The sequence below is a fragment of the Prunus mume genome, linkage group LG2 (genome assembly GCF_029339155.1).
Source record: "Prunus mume cultivar Tortuosa linkage group LG2, ASM2933915v1, whole genome shotgun sequence".
Lineage (NCBI taxonomy): Eukaryota > Viridiplantae > Streptophyta > Magnoliopsida > Rosales > Rosaceae > Prunus > Prunus mume.
Window position 1 is genome coordinate 37224826 of NC_142699.1, and position 21729 is coordinate 37246554.

The following is a 21729-nucleotide window of genomic DNA, read 5'->3' on the forward strand; positions in this document are numbered from 1 at the left end:
ATTCTGTTTTTCTGTTTTGTTTTTGGACAAGGGGTATATTCTAAACTACTTTAATTTATGGGAGGAGGTTCGAACTTATGTGCAATAAGGAGGGCACACCGTCTTAACCAACTAGCCTAACTTACATTTGCTTGGAGACGAGACATTGACTTCTATTTTTCTTTTTCTTTTTTATCTTGTCCATAGAGATATTGTGTTTTGGTCATTCCTAAGAGACATTGACTTCTGTCTTTTATATATACAAGTAGTTCTTAATCCATAATTTCCTCCTAGTCTCTCTTATTAGATCAACATCCGAATGGAATTACATTATGCCAACTAATCATCTGCAATGTCAAAGATATGGATTGATTTGAATTAAAGGACATAACGTTATCAAATTAAACCACTTGTCCACTGTTAATTATAACATTTAATAAACCAAAATTTGAGTCCTGTCTGTTTTAAAATCCATTTTCAATCATATCCATGCTTAAGCCAGCATAATTCCTGTATATATATAGTATTACATAAAGCATATTCTTTCTCTAGACTTTTTTTATTTATTTTAAAAAAAAAACAGTTCTGACTTGTTCTTCTTTTTATTATTTGTGTGGCTTATTAAAAAAATTCCTTTAATGTGCAGTTTTGGCAAATTAGTTGGTTGTAGCTTGCTGAAACGGATAATATAAGTAGGAGTCCATTTGTGTCAAGTTAAAGGCTCAAGTGGGTCCCTCGCCTTCTCCAATTTCTTTTGAGTGCACGATTATTATTATGAGATTTTTTTAATTTTTAATTTTTTCGATTTTTCCATCCAATCTCTATCAAAGAGTGTATTGAGATGCAACTAAAGACAGTAGCTTCAAGGCAATTAGCTTGCAAGTTGCATTTGAGCTCTGTATTGGCTTTGGCTCTAACTTAACTTGTGTGATTAGGAAATTCCCTGTGCTTATTGGGTCCAACTTGATTCCTTTAATACAGATCAATATACGCGCAAACTTTTTTCATAACATTCTGTTATACTTGGTCTTTAAACATATAAACCCACACTCAAATTGCCTGCAAGGCCTAAAACATTTGTACACATGACATTTGCTATAAAATTTCAGAGAAATGCCAATAGGGTCTAGCGCAGTGGAAAATAGCATTGACTTGCAGACAGTGGTATCAGTTCAAACCTCCTTAGCACATTAGTAGTGTATGTGTGTGAGAAACCCCCTCTCTTTGTAGTTTAGACTATCGCTTCGGAGAAATAAGAATGAAAAGATTATTTGAAGCAACATTTTAAAGTTGGGCATTGAAGGAGCCTACAATTTTAGGTGGGTTTAATATGCTTTTGGATGTTGAATGAGTCCATTGTTTTAGGTGGGTTTAACGATGGTAGTAGGTGCAGGAAGGCAGGTGGGTAGAGTATGATAATTTGGCTTTGCACGCGGAGAAGAACATATTTTAGACAAGTTGATCAAATCCCTCGTAAGCAAGATCACGACCTGATCAAATTCCACGGCTTAGCAATGGCAATGGTGTTCCTGTATATACTGGACAACAGTTTGCGTCCAAGCCTCCTAATAGTAGCACCAAGGATATAGCAACTGTCTAAAGAACTACCAATTCAATTCGCGCATTTCCGATTTCATTGAAACAAATCTGTCTTTTCAAATTCTGATCAACTAAACCCACAAAATGAATCTTCCATTCATACCGACTACCAATGTATTAATTCAATAAATATGTCATTAAAAAATAAAGAATTTCATCTCAAAGTTTTGTAGCATAAATTCAGAATACACCAAGAAAAATTTGTCCTTGGAGTTCCACTAAATCTCTTGACTGTAGGACTTGCAGAAAATTTTGAAGCAGGCAACACTTGATTATGCTTCCATGCCCTCCACCAGAAAACTCAGACAAGACACAAGCTACAAAAACAACTGGATTACCATTTCCATGTCTATCGTTATCATCCAGAAGAGATATAATAGTAGCAATAGTTGTCAACACAAATAAGCAAACAAATAGCAGCATATATACCATTTAATGTATCAATTGATTTGACAACGTTCTCCAGCATTTTCCAAACAAGTACAATAGAGCAAATTGCCAAATTCCTAGAATGTCTCTTATTACATGCTATGATTACTAGGATTTTCAGGTCCCTCTCTTAGCGAAATTCCTGCTCAGAGTAAAAACAACTCAATTGAGCATGGAAGATTATTAAGCTATAGAATGGCTTTTGTATTGTCAGAGTATTTCTACTCAACAGTTTTTGATTGAAGGTGTCTTGGAATGGTAGAGTTAAGATAACAGTTGGACTGATAAGCATAAAGAAATATTAGAGGAAGTGGAAGTCAATGCCAGCGATTCAGCACATGTCAGTTCTCGATCAATAAACATTTAAGACAAACAAAAAGATGACAAAGGGGTAGGATTGAATGATGAACTTAAACATCATCATGAACCATAACCATTTACACATCGCAAAACATAAATGTAATGTATGATGCAGGATCTAATTCCTAGGAAAATCAACTGCTCATCAGTTTGATGTTTGTGATCAGGCAGTGACAGTCTCGAACCATAGCCATTAACAAACCTGACTACAACACACAAGATCCAGACTTCACAAAATCGTGCAGTAACTTTTTGCCCTCCAAATGACAAACAAAACCAAATAGCCCATTAGCTAGAGAACCAATTAAGCTAAAGATGGGCCATAGGTAGGTTGATTGGATGTGGTTTGCCTTTAGTACATACGTGATACCTGATTTCAAGGAGATCAAAACCAGATTTCATTTAGGGCATAAGCGAAGCTAACATAAATTGCCTTCTCTAGTATTCACCTGTATAAATTTTCAGCTAATAAACAAGGACATGATTTCTGTAAAGATTGGCTAAGAGACAAGTCAACTGTTGCAATTGTAATTTGAGCCAGCAGAGGCAGCAGGCAGTGAAACATTTTGGGTAAGAAATGAACACATTGGTTATTAGAGAGTTGTATAGCAAAAAAAAAAATTGTCGTAGCTCAAGTCTAACTTTATCTAGACAATCACTTTTTTATGCTTATCGTATTACAAACTCAGCTTACTAAAAGTTCATCCCATAAGCAACTCCAATAAACCTAATTTTCTCGTACTTGACATACTTTCCATTAATTAATGCATCAAGTCCAACCATATCTCCATGAACTATAGTGAATAGTCCTCTTCTTTACAATAAAGCAATAAGGATATAACTTCAATAAAGTTAATAATGCGTTTCCAATTTCTAGAAAAAAGATCTTTTTAACATGTGGTGTTCAAAAGGACTCGATGAAGAAAATATTATTTATCTTGCTCACTCCAAAACGAGATGTAACACATTGTGAACTGCAACTTCTTAAAGAAGTTGATTCTCCTAGGTCATAAACTTCACATTCAAATTGTTACAAGAAAACAACATCCTACAACCAACAGAACTGAAATTGTTGAACAAGACTAATTCAGTCAAAATTGTAACAATTGCGAGTACAATTCCCAAAAAAATTTAAAAAAATTCAACCCAATACCTCAATTACCGCCAAAGCTATATCACAGAATGCCTCTGCCGGACCTTAGCTTTCTCTGCGTCGATAATGGACTCGACCAACTTAACAGCATTGTCTAACCTCCCCTCTGCATTGACCACAACATAGTCAAAATTGTTAACATGCTTCACCTCCTCCCTGGCAGTGGCAATTCTAACAAGAAGAGACTCCTTAGTCTCAGTTTTCCTATCAATCAACCTCTCCACAAGCTTGGCTTCACTCTCTGCCATCAAAAAGATAAAAACTGCCGAATTCCCAAGAATCCTCCTCAAAGTTTGAGCACCCTGAATGTCAACTCTCAAAACTATGTCATACCCTTTTCCCATATAATCCCTTATCTGCTGTTTTGGTATACCCTTATAGTCTCCATACACCAATGCATATTCCAAAAGCTCATTTCTCTCAACCATTGTAAGAAACTCCTCTTTGCTCACAAAGTAATAATCTTTACCATGAACTTCACCGGGCCGCATTTCCCGGCTCGTCGCCGTGACCACAAAATGCAAATTTTCGTTCAAATCCTTGAAGCTTTTTTATCACAGCGTCCTTGCCCACACCGCTTGGACCGCTTATGACAATAACCAGAGGACTGGGATTGGGCCAGAGTGGCTCAGTGCTAAAAGCTGAGCCAATAGAGGCCTCGAGAGCACGAAGAAGCTCGGCGCGATCGGCTTTTTCGATGTTGGGTATGGGAACCGAACCGGGTCGTCGAGCATCGCTCATTTGGGAGAAGAATCGTGGGTTTGAAGAAAATTGGAGAATGAATTTCGGGTTGGGGCGTGTTTGGATGAGGGAATTGGGGGTTGTGAAGATTTTAGGGTTGAGTGGTTTTCGGTTGAGGAGGAGGGGAGGATTGGTGCGAGAGAGAGAGGTGGTGAGGAATCTACGAAACATTGAGAGGGAGAGAGAAAGAGAAAGGGGAGGGTGCACTATATGAGGTTGGGGAAGCAGGACATGGAATCTCAGCTCTGTGGTTATAGATGGGGTGTGGGTTTTCGCTAATGTTTTCTCCTTTCTTGGATAGAGCTTAACAGTATGTGACAGGGTTTGCATTCTTCCATGATGATGGAGCTTTTGTTTTTTCTGTCGCAAGTGTTTTTTTTTTTTGAACTCGTTGAAATTGAACCAATTTCAAACACCTGATATAAAGCCCAAGAATCTTAACTGTTGGTATTATTAAGACTTAGGTGATTGGGGTGAATGGTAGATCAATAAACACTCGTGTGTGAAAGAGGGGGATAACACTCTTTTGTTATTGTTTGTCAATCAAGGTATGTTATGCGTGATAATTTTTCCATTTGCATATCGTGGTTGGCCGGAGATAGCAAAACAATTTTCTCTTCGTTTCACACAAGCTAATTACCTAACTAGGGATGACAATGGGACGATTCGATGATGGATATGGAAAAGCGAATCAGCGATGGATATGCCATTCTCATCTTCATCCCTTTTTTTTCCCATCTTGCCTTCATACTCCTAATGTTCAAAATTGGGGATTCCCCATCCTCATTACAAAAACATGTATTATTAAATTCAATATATAATATGTGAATATATATTTTGGTGGGAGTTGTGAGATACACCTAGAAGCCACTTAACCTTGGCCGAGTATTTTTATGCATATTATAAGTAAAAAGCTTTGATTTTTAATGTGTCTCACAGCCTAAAGGAATTTGGAGGAGGGGTTGTTGAGGCCCAAAAAATTCAAGGTCGGGCCCAAATATATTTCTAACCCATACAACACCTAGGTTAAAACTCATGCACACGTAAGAGTTAAACTTATGCCTTATGGCTTACAAAAATACAAACACAATCCAAACATAAATGACAAAAGCTTTGAGCAAGCGAGAGGTGAAAAAAATAATTTATATTTCAATAGAGTACTATTGAGCGGATTGTATCAAAATCTTGGTATGAATGATTCACAAGGCACATTGATGGTCCAATGAGTGGAAGTTTTGGGTTGCTTGGGAGCATCAAAACTCAAACTCATTCCTTGAGCCCAAACATATCGGTAAGCATGAGAGAGATAACCCAATAGCCTATCACCTCAAGAAAAGGCCCAAACATCTTAGAAAATATCCAATAGTCATAGGCCACAATACTTGGAAATATCTCACATGAAGTCAAAATATCCAGCACCTTGTCAAAACCAGGGAAACACACGTGAACACAAGTTGCTTCCAGCACCTTGTCAAAACCAAGGCAAACCCATATGCACAGGTTCCTGGAAGTACAATCACCTTTTGACCAGCACTCTTACCCATTTGTTCCTCTACAAGCTTTGGTGAGAAAACAAGAAGGAAAAGTGAGTGGCGCCTCACCCACATAGAGAAGTCTAGCTGCGTGAAGGTCTTAGAACTCTAAAAAGCTTCGTGCATACATGCTCAGGCTGGGAAAGTTTCACCAAATAAGATGGAATGGAAGAAAGTGAAGGAAAATGGGAAAGGGTGGCTTGATAAAATTGAGTGTTCCAGCGCTTATAAAAGGAGGCACATTCTACCTAGCAAATGGACCGATCCAGAGCAAGCAACATCCTTACTCATTGCTGAAAGGTCCAATTTCATGCTTTGTTCTTCCATCTTCTTCCACGAAATGACAAGATGAGGTGCTCCGGGCATCCCCATTTAGAAAGAAGGGTCGAAGGTTTTGGGCCTGTAGCTTTCCCCGTCCCCCTTTCGTCGAGTGGTTGCTTGTATCGTTGACTTTGTCAACCGAGCCTAACCAAAGCGTCACAACAACATCGAAAGGTTTACTTTGTCTCCCATAAACACATCCAGATAGAGCAAGCATCACCTCTCACCTCTAGAACCCTTCAATTTCATGCTATATTCTTCCATCTTCTTTCTTTCTTTCTCATAAACACATCCAGAGAGAGCAAGCATCACTTCTCACCTATGGAATCTTTCAATTTCATGCTATATTCTTCCATCTTCTTCCTTTCTTTCTCATAAACACGTCCAGAAAGAGCAAGCATTACCTCTCACCTATGGAATCTTTCAATTTCATGTTATGTTCTTCCAATCTTCTTCCTTTCTTTCTCATAAACACGTCCAGAAAGAGCAAGCATTACCTCTCACCTCTGGAACCCTTCGATTTCAAGCCATGTTCTTCCATGGCTTCCCTTTTTCTTTTCTGTCAAGCCACCTAGGAGCCTAACGAAGTTTTCGTCAAGCTGCTAGAAATTTGCTAAAGCCACCCATGCTTCCATCTTCCCCCTCTCTTTCCCATAAACACATCCAGGGAGAGCAAGCATCATCTCTCACCTCTAGAACCCTTCGATTTCAAGCCATGTTCTTCCATTGCTTCCCTTTTTCTCTTCTATCAAGCAACTCATGAGCTTGACAAAGTTTTCATCAAGCTGCTAGAAACTTGCTCAAGCCACTCATTCCTCTTCCTTCATTCTTTCCTCCATTCCTTCAACAAATCCTCTCAACATTCCCTCTCCCCTTTACTTCGAGCCGCTGTTTCTCATAGGCAACCCAAGCCTTCTCTCTCTCATGAATGCTCAGCTCCCATGCCACAAGCTTCTCATGCCAAGCCATAATATTTATTTGTAAGCAACTGTTGGTTTTGTTGGTGAAGGAAGCCAAGATATTTCATATGGCTCCACGAACCTTTCGAAGCACTCTTGGGTTCTGATTCTTGAACTCAGACACAAGGGGTAATTTTACCCATTTGCTCTTTACAGCAGTACAGGGCCATCTGTAGCTGCCGAAACGAAAAAGCCCCGGAGTCATTTCATTTTTGAATCTAGAACGAATAGTTTCAAGAATATATATAGTCTCGCTCACTTAAAGACCTAAAAATGAAGTCTTGTGAGGACCAAATTAATTTCAAACAGAAAACTATGTTAAGTTAGATCTGATGCATTAAAACCTTTCGAACTTTAAAATACCCAACTTAGACCCATGTAATTCCATGATCCACTTTTTATAAGAAAATTCTTTTCGCTCTATAGATTATATTTGCCTTTCAAATAAAACTTTGTTGGAAAGCTCAAGACTTGTCCTCCTCTTAGGGACCCTTATTTCGACGTCGTATTTTGTGTTTTTCTTAGAGCTTTACTCATTCTATTTCTGCAAATTTGGGGCAAATCTTTTGAAAATTGGAATTAATTATGGTTCTTCAAAAAGCAAGAGGTGACTTAAATGGGAGAGTTACCTTTGGAAAGAAAATAGATCTCAAAAACAAGAAGAAGAAAAAAATTGTTAGTTTATGGTGAGATCCCGTTTTAAAAAAATGTGAGAAGAGAAGGAAATATGAAGGAGAGGATAAGATGAGTGCAGGAAAAGACATATATATATATATATATATATAAATGGGATGGGTTCAAGTTGGGGATTAGAATTTAGACCAAAAAAAATTTGGGGATTAGAATATCACCCATGTTGCACCCCGAACACTATACTCGAAAATTCCCCCAAACACGTCCTCGTACTCAATTTATATCCTTCACACCTATTAAGGCGAAGCCCCAAGAAGACCCTAACCTGTGGAGAAAATTTCCATCCATAATCCTAATTTTGATTTTTCAATTATTTTTTATTATTTGGAAACTAACAATATAGAGTTCTCAATATTTTCTTAATAAGTTTAGAAGTTTAATATTTTAATTTTATATATGAATCGTTGAGTCCCCGGGCCTAATGGGGAGAGATTTCGAGAAAAAACCAAGGGTGAGTGCCGGGATCTCCGAATTTAAAAATTCTCAGTCGAGTACGGAATAAGAATGGTATTGTTATTCCTATCCCCAAAGCCAACCCAATAATTAATATATTTATTATTAAGTAAATATACATTTTATATAAGTATGTATGGTTGTTATATAATATAATCAATAAATATATAATTTAATATTTATTTAATTTTGTCAATTTGAATTGAGATAATTGTGAATAATTGGGTTGAATTTTATAAGTCAATTAAATTGCGATTGATGGTAGGTGAAATTAGTGTTACAATATAGGATAAGTATTTTTATTAAGAAAATAAAAATAAGATATTTAGGGTTGGTTTGGAAGAAAGCCCCCTTACGATGATAGGGATGGGGACGAGGCAGGAGGGATAGGGAGTGGAGACGATGATTGCATTGCCATATCTGGCCCGAACTATCCCATTGCCATCCCTAATTTGGAGGGCAACATCCACTTCAAGTCAAAGTGTTGCTCCGCTCCTAATCTAGGGATATTAAACATAGTTAATATGTAAATATAATCAAATTCTATTTTCGCCTATTTACTACAGCAACGAAGAATCAAATTATCACATCCAAAAAGAGTAAAGTGAGTATGCAACGGTAATATTTGACATGTAAATTAGTTGTGTTGACACACACAATTCTCTTTATTTAAGAAGTAATTAAAAGAACATTTTTACTCACCATCCTCAATTTATGGTGATCATTATACATGAAAATGTATAAAAGAAAATTAAACTCATCTAAGTCCCCACTCCAATTTTATCCACTTACACTCCTTTTTTAGTTATAAAATAGAGTGTAAATGAATAAAATTGGAGTGATGAAATCACCACTCTAATTAATTAAGGGTAGTGAGAAAAAATATTTGTAGCAACAAAACTATCCTTACCCTTTATTTTCACATCATTCATCTTCACTATTGGGTAAGTTGTGGTCTTTGTTATAATATTCCTAAGCCGTACCTCACTGGAACCTATAAGTTATGAATACCAGTACACAACACAATATTCAGAATAACATTAAAATCACCGCCGTCCTGCACACACCACCCACCGTCAATCGACCACGAACCCAAATCACCACCACCACCATCACCCAAAAACCAATTCAATTCTCTCCCTCCAAACCTTCAAATTCTCAAACTCTTCCCCCACAGAGCAAAAATTTCCCCGCCAAATTAATCCAAAAACCCCCAATTCCCAATTCACCTCCCTTTAATTAAAACCCTAATTTTGAATCCAAACCAAAAACCAATTCAATCAAACCTACTTCACAATTCCCGATCCAGAACATCAAAATCGATCCTTTTCGCGCCGTCGGCCATTAATTGTTGATGGGCACAATCAAGATCTTCAATGGAGCATTGAAACCCAGCTCGTCCCCGCCGCTGCCTCCACCGGTCACGTGCTCTACCTCGTGCACAGAGACTGTTGATGGCTGCCACGAGTTTAAGATCGATGGATACTTCGCTCGCCAAGGGCATGGGAATTGGCAAGTTCGTCGCGTCCGATTCCTTTGTTGTCGGTGGCTATACGTGGGCAATATATTTCTACCCAGATGGCAAGAGCGTTGAGGATAACGCTGCGTTCGTGTCTCTTTTCATAGCTCTGGCGAGCGAGGGCACGGACGTCAGGGCTTTGTTCGAATTGACGCTTTTGGATCAGAGCGAGAAACAACGGCACAAAGTGCATAGCCATTTTCTGAGGAGGCTCGATAGTGGTCCCTATACACTTAAGTACCGCGGAAGCATGTGGTATGCACTGAAAATTTTTATTTGAAAGCATACTTTTGTATAATTTATATGTATATATGTGTGTGTATGTATTGGATTCTGATTGCGAATATTGTGTTTTAAATTGAGGAAGTTAGTGTTGGATTGGTTAGTGAATGATGATATGGTCTGTCTTTGATATGCAATGTTGTAGGTTTGTTGAGTTAATTAAGTATGCTTACAGGATTAAAGGCTTTTTAACTGTTGAACCATTCTAAGTTATGCGTGCCACAATCTTAAAGCACCATAAAATTTGTTTAAATGTAAAGCTAGTAATCAGATCATAAATCTTCTTTGTATAGTGTGGTCTATAACATTCTTGACTTCCAAAATGGATATCTTCTCTCAAATTATGCCTGGCAAATTGATAACTGCTTCATGGCCAGGACACTGTTTACACAGTTTAAAATCTACTCTCACGTGAAGTAGATGCTAGCACAATATTCTTGTGTCTTGGCAAAGCCTTCAGTAGCATTTCTAAGTGAGATCAATGCAAAAAATTCTTGTTGGGACTTGGGGGCCTGGCTTTCTTGGAGCAAATATGTTGTATTTACCTTGTCATTATGGTCTGTACAAGACTCACTTATTGCCTATCATTTTGTGTATTGAAAACCTAACTGAATAGGTTCAACTTTTGGATGTTGCAGGGGTTATAAACGTTTTTTCAAGAGAACTCAATTAGAGACATCAGACTTTCTTAAAGATGATTGCCTTATAATTAGATGTCGTGTTGGTGTTGTTAAGACAAATACTGAAGGACCTAAAATCTATTCTATAGCAGTGCCACCTTCCAATATCAATCAGCATTTCGGTAAGCTTTTAGAAAGTGGAAAGTTGACTGATGTAAGTTTTGAAGTTGATCGTGAAGTATTTTCTGCCCACAAGGTGGTGCTTGCAGCACGATCGCCTGTGTTCAGGGCACAACTCTTTGGTCCGCTGAAAGATAAAAGCACTCATTGCATAAAAGTTGAAGACATTGAGGTTCCTGTTTTCAAGGTTCTCTCTCTCTCTCTCTCTCTCTCTCTCTCTCTCTCCATTCCTCTGCCCCAACATACACACACTCACACACATGCACACAAAACAAAAGCATTAGAAGATGTAAACATCAATGAGATGCCTAATATCTGCTGATTTGCATTTTTACACATATGGCTGAAGAAATGGGAATAATGTAAACAGGTCGGTTGATTTCTGTTATTGAAGTAAATGGGAATAAATGAGCTTACATGATAATAATTCCTCCTCCTTGCTTTGGATGTTTGCAGGCGTTGCTGCACTTCATCTACTGGGATGCTCTACCAGACATGCAAGAGCTTGTTGGGGGCCTAAATTCAAATTGGGCTTCTACAATGATGGCACAACATCTGTTGGCAGCAGCAGATCGTTATGGCCTCGAGAGGCTCAGATTGCTTTGTGAAGCTAAACTTTGCGAGAATGTTGCCATAAACAATGTTGCAACAACATTAGCCTTGGCAGAGCAGCACCACTGTTTCCAGCTTAAAGCTGTATGCCTCAAATTTATTGCAGTGCCTGAAAATTTAAGAGGTAGAGAGCTATTTTTGTAGAGAGTTATTTTTGAAAGTTGAGAAAAATACATGTTGCTTGGTCCTCACTGTTCCTTTGGATATATCTGCAATATCCGTGTTTCCCTTATGGAGAACAGATGTTAGTATCGGAGATAGGATGTTGGGCAATTGTATTTCAGTTCAGAAAAGATTTAAATCCATGGGGAGAGGGAGTTTTGACTTTCATGTTTTGCTTTGAGGGTGAGGGTATACCTTGTTTTGATAAACTTCCTTTCCTTTTTTTTTCCTTCTTTTTTCTTTAATAAAGTATGTTTACTTAATTAAAAATATATTCATTGTTTCTTTGTCAGTTGGGAATATATTGTGCTTATAAAAAAAATTATCATCTGGGTTCATTACTTTTTAATTCATAATCAGTTATTGGAGAGATTTGAAGGAAACTTCTATGATGTTTACGGATTGGTTTTGTATTAAGGAAAATTCCTTTGTTGATGGGAACCTGTCGTGCATATATTTTCTCTACTCATTTATTCAATATATTCAAATAAGTCATGGTAGTAATTTTCTCAGAGGTTCAATGCAGATTGAATGTCTCTGTAGCTGCCCTTTTATTAACTGTATATTGACAAAAAGCTGGTAAATTATTTTCAGCTGTGATTGAAACTGATGGATACAAGTACTTGAGGGAAAGCTGCCCTTCTGTCATCACTGAGCTACTGCATTGTGTTGCAAGTATTGGTGAGCATTCTTTTGTTGCTTGTGGATATGGAAAAGGGACATTATTTGATGGCAGCGATACGAATGGAAGGCGGGTTAAAGCAAGGTTGTATTGATTTGGAAAATAAGCTGCAAGAATAAACAAACGTGGAGAGCTTGCTAGGATACCTTCATGAATTGTGCGCTAACACACGACTAATCCATATGAAGAAAAAGAAAAAAAGAATTGTAGTGGTTCATTTGGTTTTTCTTTGTAATATCTTTGTGTTATAAAGGATTTGTTATACATTTTGTAAACCTCTGGTCTCTGCCGGCTATATTATTTTTGTGTGCAGTTTTGCTTGGTCTAGACTGGGTAATCATTTTATGGTGTCAATAAGAGCAGCACGTTTTCTTATCTGTACCTATTTTTTGGGTCACAGCTGCTGAATATATTATCACCTAATCTTGAATATCTTGTCTTATGGTTTTATGGGATGCAATCGGGTCAAATATACTAGTCCCTCAATCCAGCAGAGTTTGTCTTTTCTTTTTGTCGATCATCACACCTACTGAGATGATTGGAGTGGCGAAGTATGCTGCTGAAGTTCTGAATAAGGTGACCATGAGGACTAAGAAAATGAAATTTTTTCGTTTCAAAAGGGTTAAAAAAACATTGCCAAGTTGAGATTATCCAGGATTGAGTTTTTCTTTTTCCTAATCAAGGGGGTTGAGATAGTTATTAAAGTTAATTGTAAGAGTTTATCTATATATGTTGATGGAAGATGAATCTATTTGCCAATAAAGTTGTAGCTTGGAGGTCTTCGTCTTTCCATTCTGTAACCCTCATTAATGAATGCTCTTATTATAAGGAACCCTATGAATGGGCTGATTAATGAATGTTCTTATTATGTCAACTAAGAACTCTATGAAGGAAATGTGGGTTAGGCAAAAGGAATGTGTCTGCCCTTTGCACCCGAGTTCAATCCCTCTTTCAGTAGATTAGAGTAGTTTAGAATATCACCCTTGTCCACAAAAATAAATAAACTAAGAACTCTATGATCTTTTTTGTCTGAAAATTGTCTCAGGCATGCCATTCCACCAGAGTTGCAACAAGCGAAACTCTTTCTCCATAAAAAAAGATATCATTAAAGCAGGACCAAATTGAAACTAAACATCCCAATGGATTTAAGGATCGACGGCTGGGATATTCAACAAAGAAATAGGCCATATGAATTTCTGCGTTGGGCCATTTGCTTAGTCTAAACTGAGTAATCATTGCGTTCTTATTCCAAGAATTCTATAGTGAACGTCTTAGTCCTTAGGTAAGGTTCTATCTCTTAACCGTTAGATCAAATTGGTTAGTATGATCTAATAATTAAGAAATAGGGTCTCACCTAAGGGCCATATATAAAGCCCTCACTATAAAATGACTCGTGCATATTCATGTAGAATAATGTTGTATTTTTTTGCTCCTGTTATGATCAAAAGACAAAAAAAACTTTACATTAAAACCACTTTCAAACATAATTTTACATGAAAAATAAAATAAAAATAAAAATAATACTACTCTTACCACATTCTCATACCACACCACGTTATATGACATAAGGTGGACAACCATATCAATTAAAATTATTTAATATTTTCTTTTCTTTTATGATTTATTAACACTTAAAAAAACTGTTAATTAAACTATCTTTATTAAAATACACCTCATTGATTTAATTGATATCGACATGCCACATCATGAGATAAAAATGTGGTAAATGTAGCATTACTAAAATAAATAAAAAATGATCAATGATAGGTAAGATAGCTAATTTAATATGATTACAAAGAAATACTAAACAGGTAGAGAATTATGCATATAATTGCCACATATTTCCAAACATATTCGAAAGAAAGTTGCAATCAGAGATCATTATTTCAAGAAGAAAACAATTCAAGGTGATATACAAACCCTGAATGTTATCCCCGAAAGGGTGAAATGAGAAATAACTCAAAAGTTACTCCTGCCAAAAATGTCACATAGAAAGAACTTGGGTAAAGTCAATGCATAGCTTAGTATTCCTTCATTCAAGTTGTCACATGCCCTTTATGTCTTTGTTCTTATCTGAATCAGAGAGTAACGGAACCATTGAGACAGATCATACAACCCCTTCACTTCGAATTAGTGATATAAAGTACAACTATTGCTAAACTTCCTCCGAAATCGACAGGGCTTAATATTTTTCACGCAGATGTGGCAATAACCAATACATATAACTGATATTTGTATCACTTAAATTGATGAAGTTTCAATTAGTGATGGATCAATCCTGGTTAGTATGTGGTGCATGACTGTCCCATCTAACATTGGTTATGGTTAGTGGATTCCACCATATAAACCCACCATGGAGTCAGTACCATTGACCAGATCCACCTTGAGCAGCAGCTACTTTCCTTGGCATGTACTGAGGCTTTGGCTGCAGACCATTGGAACCTTCAACGCCTTCACAATCTCCCCTCTCATTTTTACAGGGTGGATTTCTTCGAGGATATGAACCTGTACTTGTAGCAGTATACTGGGGTTGAGCAGTTGGATTCCTAACCATCCTTCGCTGCTCAAGAGCCTCTGCTGCAGCTGCTGCCCCACAATTATTAAAACGTAATACCGAACCCACAACTTTCCCAGGCCTTGCAGCTCCTGCATCAAGAACTGGTTACAACCACTCAAACTGGAGCATCATAATTAAAGGACAACCCAACAATGACAATTTGTAATAATTATTGAAAACATCTGCACCTTGGATGGTTTGAGGAACTGGAAGCCTTGTTGTAGGGATCCCAGAGCTCCTGTCGATCTGTGGCTTCTCAATTTCTTTGATGCAGCATTTCGAGAGGTCATCTGCGACTTCTGTTGAATGTTGTACTGTATTATCGGAATATAAAACACATGCCCTGCATGCACAAATTTTAGTCAATACAACAATTTCAAAATTAGATAGTGAGCAGCTTGACAAAAACACGGTATTAAAATTTACAGGCGATGCTGCAGAAAACAGCAACTACAAGGGATACCTGGGTAGTGATGCATGTGTTCTTTCAGGCGGAACAACAGTTGCACCATTTCCATAGTGCTCCTCAAGATAGGCAAATTGCTTCTTGAAATGGTCAACAGCACTGTATTGAAAAAGTAAGTAAATTAACAATTATGAAAAAGATTTCTCCAGGGTTAAAGCTTAATTCGATCCTCATGATGTAAACAAAAGAGAAATCATCTATTCCACAGGAAGAGCAGTCAGAATTTTATTTGGAATTTCCTGCAGTCATATATGAGTACAATTAATAAGCATACCTACTCTGAACAGAATTGATGTAATAGTAGGACAATCGAGCCTCTTACATATTCACAACTCAGAGTATTAGTGGCACATAAAATGTTTTCCATAAACATTAACAGTTTTATTAAAATATCAGACAATGTTGACCAGCCACTTTATTTTTTTATGAGAAACACAGAGGAAAATACCTTGGATACACGACTACAAATGCAAAAGGTTTGCAAGAGCATGTATGAGTAGGATGTTTTCTACTAGAATAATAAATATAAGATTTCAAAAGAAAAAACCTTGGATACATGAAGCCCGTTGGTTCTGATCCTTCTAAGTACTCCTTCAACATCTTTGGATGGTACTCAAGAGTCTCACGGTAAATGAGCTCTCTTACATCTTCTTTGGTTATCCTTCGCCTCTCAAATTCAAATTCCATCTTGGTAACTGGTTGAGCAGAAGGTTCTCTCTCCACCTTTGCCAAACCCTTAAAATAGGGATCAGCAAGGGCCTAAAAGAAGCAGAAAATATCTCTATTAGAAAAATAATATGCATAGGGGAAAGTACTGATGAATTTCAATGAACATTTACCTCTTCAGCAGTAGGTCTATCCTTTGGTTCAAATGCCAACATTTTTTCTAATAAACGAAGAGCAAGTGGGTCTGCATTCGGGAATTTATGGGAGAAAGGAATTTGCTTCTTCTTCCGCATACTGCTTAAGTATCTGCGAGCTTTCTCATTGCGTACCTGTTTGATAAAATTAAAAATTAGACTCAGACAATGAACACACTAGAAAATGGGAAATACAAGCGCAAACACACATCCTAACTATGTGAAGACTAAGTTTATTACAGGAAACTGACCCTAGCAATTGCTTCAGCAGATGGTGTCCCCAATAAATCAGTCATCAGATCCAATTGATGGACAACATTTTTGCCAGGAAAAAGAGGCTTTCCAGTTAAAAGCTCTGCAAAAATGCACCCAATGCTCCATACATCTATTGCAGGTGTATACTGAAAATAGAAAACAAGGGATCAATAGACTGATAGTCCCACCTGGAAAAGGAGAAAAAAAAGTAAAGCAAACAAATTTCTTACAGCAGACTAAGATGGCTATTATTGGATGACTGAGTGACATAACTTGCAATGGTTACTGTTCAATGCCATTACAGGAAGTAGAGGTAATCCCATTAGGAAATAGTTGGTAACGTCAACCCCACAGATAATGCAAGGCAAACAAGTATTCGCTTGTCGTAGAAGATAGATAAGGTATGGCTCATTCAACTATTCTATTGTATAAATGAACAGTCTTTCAAATAGAAACCAATTATTTGAAGGGTTACAGATGCTGTCTCACGTCCCAGGCAATGCCAAAATTTTAGAGGAAACAAAATTTTCCAACAAAAGAAAAATAAGCTAAGATAGGCTTGCTAAGATAGATCTAATAATCAGTCAAAAGAAAAAATATGATAACAGTGTTCTAAATCTACTCATAATAAGTTAAGGAGAAAGGACAGGTGCTTAGATCTTCACATCACTAAAGTTCACCACAACATTTCATTTTTAAGAAAATTGGAAAACAGAAGAGATGAGGAAACATTACAATTTACATGTAATGATGCAATATTACAAAAAAAAGAAGTTGGAAAACAATTCAAAGGATCATTGCACACCAGATGAAAAGATCAAATTGCATCCAAGAAAGTGTAAGGGATAATGATTCTTGCACCTTTGAGAAAAATGAACCACACAATTCAGGAGCCCTATACCATCTTGTGGCAACATAGTCCTGCATGTAGAAGACATGGAGTTATAAATGACGAATCTGAACAAAAACTTGCATTTTTAGAAACCATGCATATCGGATACCATGGGGAAAATGAAACTCATTAGTTGTTCACTTAGAAACTTACCGTCCAAAATATAGCAGTAGGGGTATCATTGAAAGCTACTCTTGCAAGACCAAAGTCGCATATCTTGAGTTTGCAGTCAGCATTTGCTAAGATATTTTTGGGTTTTAGATCTCGGTGAAAGACATTTGCTACAAGACCAATATATGAATAAAATCAGAACCTGCATTATCATGATATACTTGGAATTTGAGGTTTAAAAAAAACTGCACTAATGCTAAATCTAATAAAGTAGTGCAAACAGGATCAGAAGTGTCAAAAGTATAAGACTATGACCTGTGTGTATGTACTTCATGCCTCGAAGAAGCTGATAAAGAAAGAACTGATAATGTTCTGGTGTCAAATCATCATTTGCTTTGATAACCTGGTGTAAATCAGATTCCATGAGTTCAAAGACAACATATATGTCTTTGAATTCCCTTCTGGATGGAGGTAACAAGATGTGCTTGATCTCCACAATGTCTGGATGACGCAGGAGCCTAAGAAGTTTAATCTCACGAAGAATGCGTGTGGCATCCGAGACATGTTCAAAGATATCATTTATTTTCTTTATCGCAACCTTTTCTCCAGTATGTGTATCAAATGCAGAGCAAACAACACCATAGCTTCCTTTACCAATTACTTCCTCTATTTTATACCTACTACCCTCACCATATTCTGTGAAGAAGTCCACATCCGCAGATGACTGCATGACCGAAAACATACCATTTCATCATCATGACATCTTAAGTGAAGTTATTATGCAATTGAAGTGATTCACAACATTGGGTGGAAACAGTTGGTCTGAGGACCTTCCAGAATACTACAATGACTAAAAGAGACCAATAAAACTAAATAATTCATATGTTGCAAATTATGTACAAGAAGATGAAAGAATGTCTGGAATTATTTGCCCATCAACAATAATTGAAATGCAAAACAAATCCTCAGTCATAATGAAAGGCAATGCCAATCTAACCTTGTAAATCACAATAAGAACATCACTAAACCAGGGCGAACATCCACTAACTATTTTCTTGAAATATATCTTTCCACATTTTGACTGAAAACTACAAATACTTATTATGATCAAGGAGGTAAACGGCAAGAAAAAGTAAAGAATCATAACAGAAAGTTTGTAAATTATACTGAATGTTTATTGGTTATAGATAAGAGAGATTCCCAGCTATGCCTAAACTAGCGGCTTTGGTCCATGAACTAACCATAAAATGTTTACGACACAAGACAAAAACTAAACAATAACAGCTTTACTTGACAAAAATATTAAAGTGGGCCCTTCCCAGACAACAAAATGCACGGCAGAGAACTGAGACATGAACATGGCACTCTGTTCAATCCCATCCACGTATAGGAATAATACCTTAATACAACAGAAAAATCCACTAAATATGGACCACATACTAATATTAGAGAACCACAATGAGTTTGTGAACATAAAAGTTTGCACCAGCAAGAGATTATCATGAAATAATTAACAAATGCAAAACCATTTCTTCTAATAACATGAACAATAAGGTACCAATATCAGTAAAACATCAGAAGACATCAGACATGTTTTGCATTTCTGCAAGAGTGTATTAAAAGTGACTGAATTTACCTTTTTTCTTGGATCAGGCTGCATCTTAGCAACAAAGCATCAAAAAACTTTCTAAGCAACAATCCAACGGGTGCATCTAACACTTAAGTTGAAACTCAAACCCAGATCACAAAAGCAGCAAAAGATAAGCCAAATCTCTCTCAAATGCAAATACCCAGATGATCAAATCTCCTCAATATCACCAACATCCAAAATCAAAAACTGAAAAGCTTCTATCTGAAGCGCGTTTAGTCTAAAATAAGACAGCTAATAAGGTTGGGGTTGCTTTGGGGCTGAAATAGCAACCCCTTGTATTCAAATGAAATACTTAAACAAAAAGGTAAAGGCGGAAGTATCTAATTTAGTTGGAAACGAAGAGTTTACAGATCACAGAGTGAAAGTGTGAGTTCTGCAAAGTATCTAGCGGAAATAACTAACTTTGGAGGATCTAACAAGGCGGTAATCTCTAATGTTTTCCAAGAAAAACAGGAATATATATGTATATATATATATATATATAAAACTTATAGTGAGAGAAAAGACAGAATCTTTTGGAGAAAAACAGAGTAGAAGTGCTTTTGTTTTGTAGCCGAAATTGGGACTTGAAGTGGCAGATAGTTGCAGATTGAATTAGAAATTTCTGAGTGCAAGTGCTTTTGGATCTCACAGAGAAAACGAAGAGGGAGAGAATCTCAGAACGGCGAACTCCAAGTCGGAGCCTTTGGAGCGAAGAGAGAGACAGAGAAAAACAGAGAGAACAGCAAAATGTTTAAAGATGGGCATTATTTTGCATTATTCTTTTATCTCATAAAATAATATACAGGGTGGGGACTTAAAAATAATAATTTTCTTTTCTTTTCTTTTTTGTGCTGAAATAATTATATTCTTTGTGAAAATACCTCTTTGCCATTCACTTTAGGCTTTTTTTCTAGGTTTTTATTTTTATTTTTGACCTTTGCTTTACTAGAGTAATAAATAGCACATTTGCATCTATGATTTGGAGCTACTTGAGATGACATTGAAGAAATATGAATACCTAGGACCCTAACCAATCTAATTGTCTTTTTGGTTCCCTTATTTTTTGGGTACTTAGGTTTCCTTTCTTTATACCTATGACACACTTGTGATTTGTATGCGATGTAACAAGATTTTAGATTATGAAGTGAGAATGTGAGGATGTGACAGATGAAATGAGAATAAATTGGTCGAAAGCAAAAGAAATTAAGATAAAAGACAAGAAAACGTTATGTAATTATCATATTATTTTTAGCTTTTAGCTTTTTCTAAAAAAACGAAAAACAAAAGTAAAATTACACAGAGGCTCTTCGAAGAAACCGAACATCTTTCAAAATTTGCTAGAGCATCAACTACTATGTTAGCTTCCCTATAAATATGTCGCACCACATGAAGACGAACATCTTTCATGCAATCTTAACATTGTCATTCTAATATTGGATTAGTTTTTAGCTTTATTATTAATGCAATTTTAAATTATATAGAAATATTAATAAAATTTATATATATTTGATTTTTTTTGGGATAATGATATATAAATTTGATTGTTTAAGAAAATAAGAAATTTGAAATAATACTTTCAGTGTTTGGAATCCTTTATTTTCACATGACCAAATTAGCAATTTGTATTGATGTCACGTTTACTTACTTTGTGAATTTGAATGATTTTAATTCATAATGTCATTGTGTTTCCTTACACGCATATATATGAGTCTCACATTACAATTTGTTCTATGATTCTTCTCTTCTCTATTCTTCACCTCCCCGATTCATGACTTCTTTAATTCAAAGTAATTCTTTAACTTGATAATGCTTTTGCATGAAGCACTTATATTCATACACGATTCTATTAGAAAAAAGGTCAAAAAATTTATTGAAAAATTCAAGTGCTTCGAAGTGATTTATGAAGAAGTACATGTGAGGTGTTTCTCCAAAAAGCACTTTTGTGACCTATAAGCACTTATAAGTTTTTATGCCAAACAAAACGTTTATGGTTGTCAAGAAGTTCCTTTAGTCTTTGAGAAGCAACTACAAACACGCCCTAAACATGCAAACTCCAAAGAACATTCCTTATTTTAAATTATAACATCCAATTGAAATTTAGCTATTTTTGACGTACTTATGTAATTATTATTGGAAATTTTAATATTTAATATTAAGATATTTCTTATGGTTGGATGTATAAAATTAGAAAAATTGCCACTGAACGATTGCATCACCTGCAATTTCAAAAGTATTGTATTAGGAAAATTTACATAAATATCATCTAAATTTTTGGGCATGTGAGCTAATATCACCTGAACTTTGAATTTTTATTTTTAACCATCTAAACTTTGTAAAGTGTTGTAATCCACCACCTATATCTAACTCCGTTCAAATTTCGGTTAAGTTTAATGGTCATTCTATCAACTCACTATAACTAAAAATAATATAAATAACATAATTTAGAAATAAATAAAAAATTAACCTAATTGCACCACACCTTCCCTAGCCCTACCCTTTTCCAACGCCAATTCTAAAGATTCAAAACTCATTTTTTTTTTTTTTTATCTTTTCATACAAACTTTAGAAAAAAAAAATCAGAAACTCATCCATCATTTAGACCACGTGTGATATATACCATTTATATTAGATTTAATTTTAATTTAGGTGCATAGGCATAGCCATAGCATGTTGTGTCGA

At 36.2% G+C, this 21729-nt stretch overlaps 3 protein-coding genes across 4 annotated transcripts; 1 reads left to right on the top strand and 2 right to left on the bottom strand.

Annotated features, from left to right (window-relative positions):
* Window positions 1-1650: 1650 nt before the first annotated feature.
* LOC103322862 (P-loop containing nucleoside triphosphate hydrolases superfamily protein) lies at window positions 1651-4589 on the bottom strand. Its single transcript, XM_008224806.3, is given in 3 exon segments — window positions 1651-1907; window positions 3521-4062; window positions 4064-4589. Coding segments are annotated over 2 exon segments (894 nt in total). The 5' UTR covers window positions 4433-4589; the 3' UTR covers window positions 1651-1907; window positions 3521-3537.
* Window positions 4590-9217: 4628 nt separating this feature from the next.
* LOC103322861 (BTB/POZ and MATH domain-containing protein 2) lies at window positions 9218-12651 on the top strand. The gene is given in 5 exon segments (XM_008224805.2): window positions 9218-9705; window positions 9707-9993; window positions 10659-11007; window positions 11277-11556; window positions 12189-12651. Coding segments are annotated over 5 exon segments (1230 nt in total). The 5' UTR covers window positions 9218-9573; the 3' UTR covers window positions 12371-12651.
* Window positions 12652-14129: 1478 nt separating this feature from the next.
* Window positions 14130-19775, bottom strand: MPK16 (mitogen-activated protein kinase 16). 2 transcript variants are annotated; one of them, XM_008224804.2, is made up of 10 exons: window positions 19054-19775; window positions 17733-18141; window positions 17460-17587; window positions 17276-17335; window positions 16411-16560; window positions 16139-16294; window positions 15847-16058; window positions 15297-15398; window positions 15022-15176; window positions 14130-14922 (listed from the first exon to the last, which is right to left on the bottom strand). In XM_008224804.2, exons 1-10 carry the CDS (start codon window positions 19075-19077, stop codon window positions 14636-14638), a joined length of 1683 nt encoding a protein of 560 aa, XP_008223026.1. In that variant the 5' UTR covers window positions 19078-19775; the 3' UTR covers window positions 14130-14635. The 2 variants fall into 2 exon arrangements, with proteins under 2 accessions (XP_008223026.1, XP_088901962.1); XM_089045836.1 differs by lacking the exon at window positions 16411-16560 and having other exon boundaries at window positions 19054-19510.
* Between the last annotated feature and the right edge of the window lie 1954 nt (window positions 19776-21729).

What these genes read in the sequence shown, in the direction of transcription:
- MPK16 (XM_008224804.2), bottom strand. Translation starts at nt 19,077, where the DNA reads ATGCAGCCTGATCCAAGAAAAAAG. An exon ending in ATAGACCTACTGCTGAAGAG is followed by an intron (nt 16,059 to 16,138) that starts GTAAATGTTCAT and finishes TGCTTCTTTTAG; the next exon opens with GCCCTTGCTGATCCCTATTT. An exon ending in ACACATGCATCACTACCCAG is followed by an intron (nt 15,177 to 15,296) that starts GTATCCCTTGTA and finishes TTGTGCATGCAG; the next exon opens with GGCATGTGTTTTATATTCCG.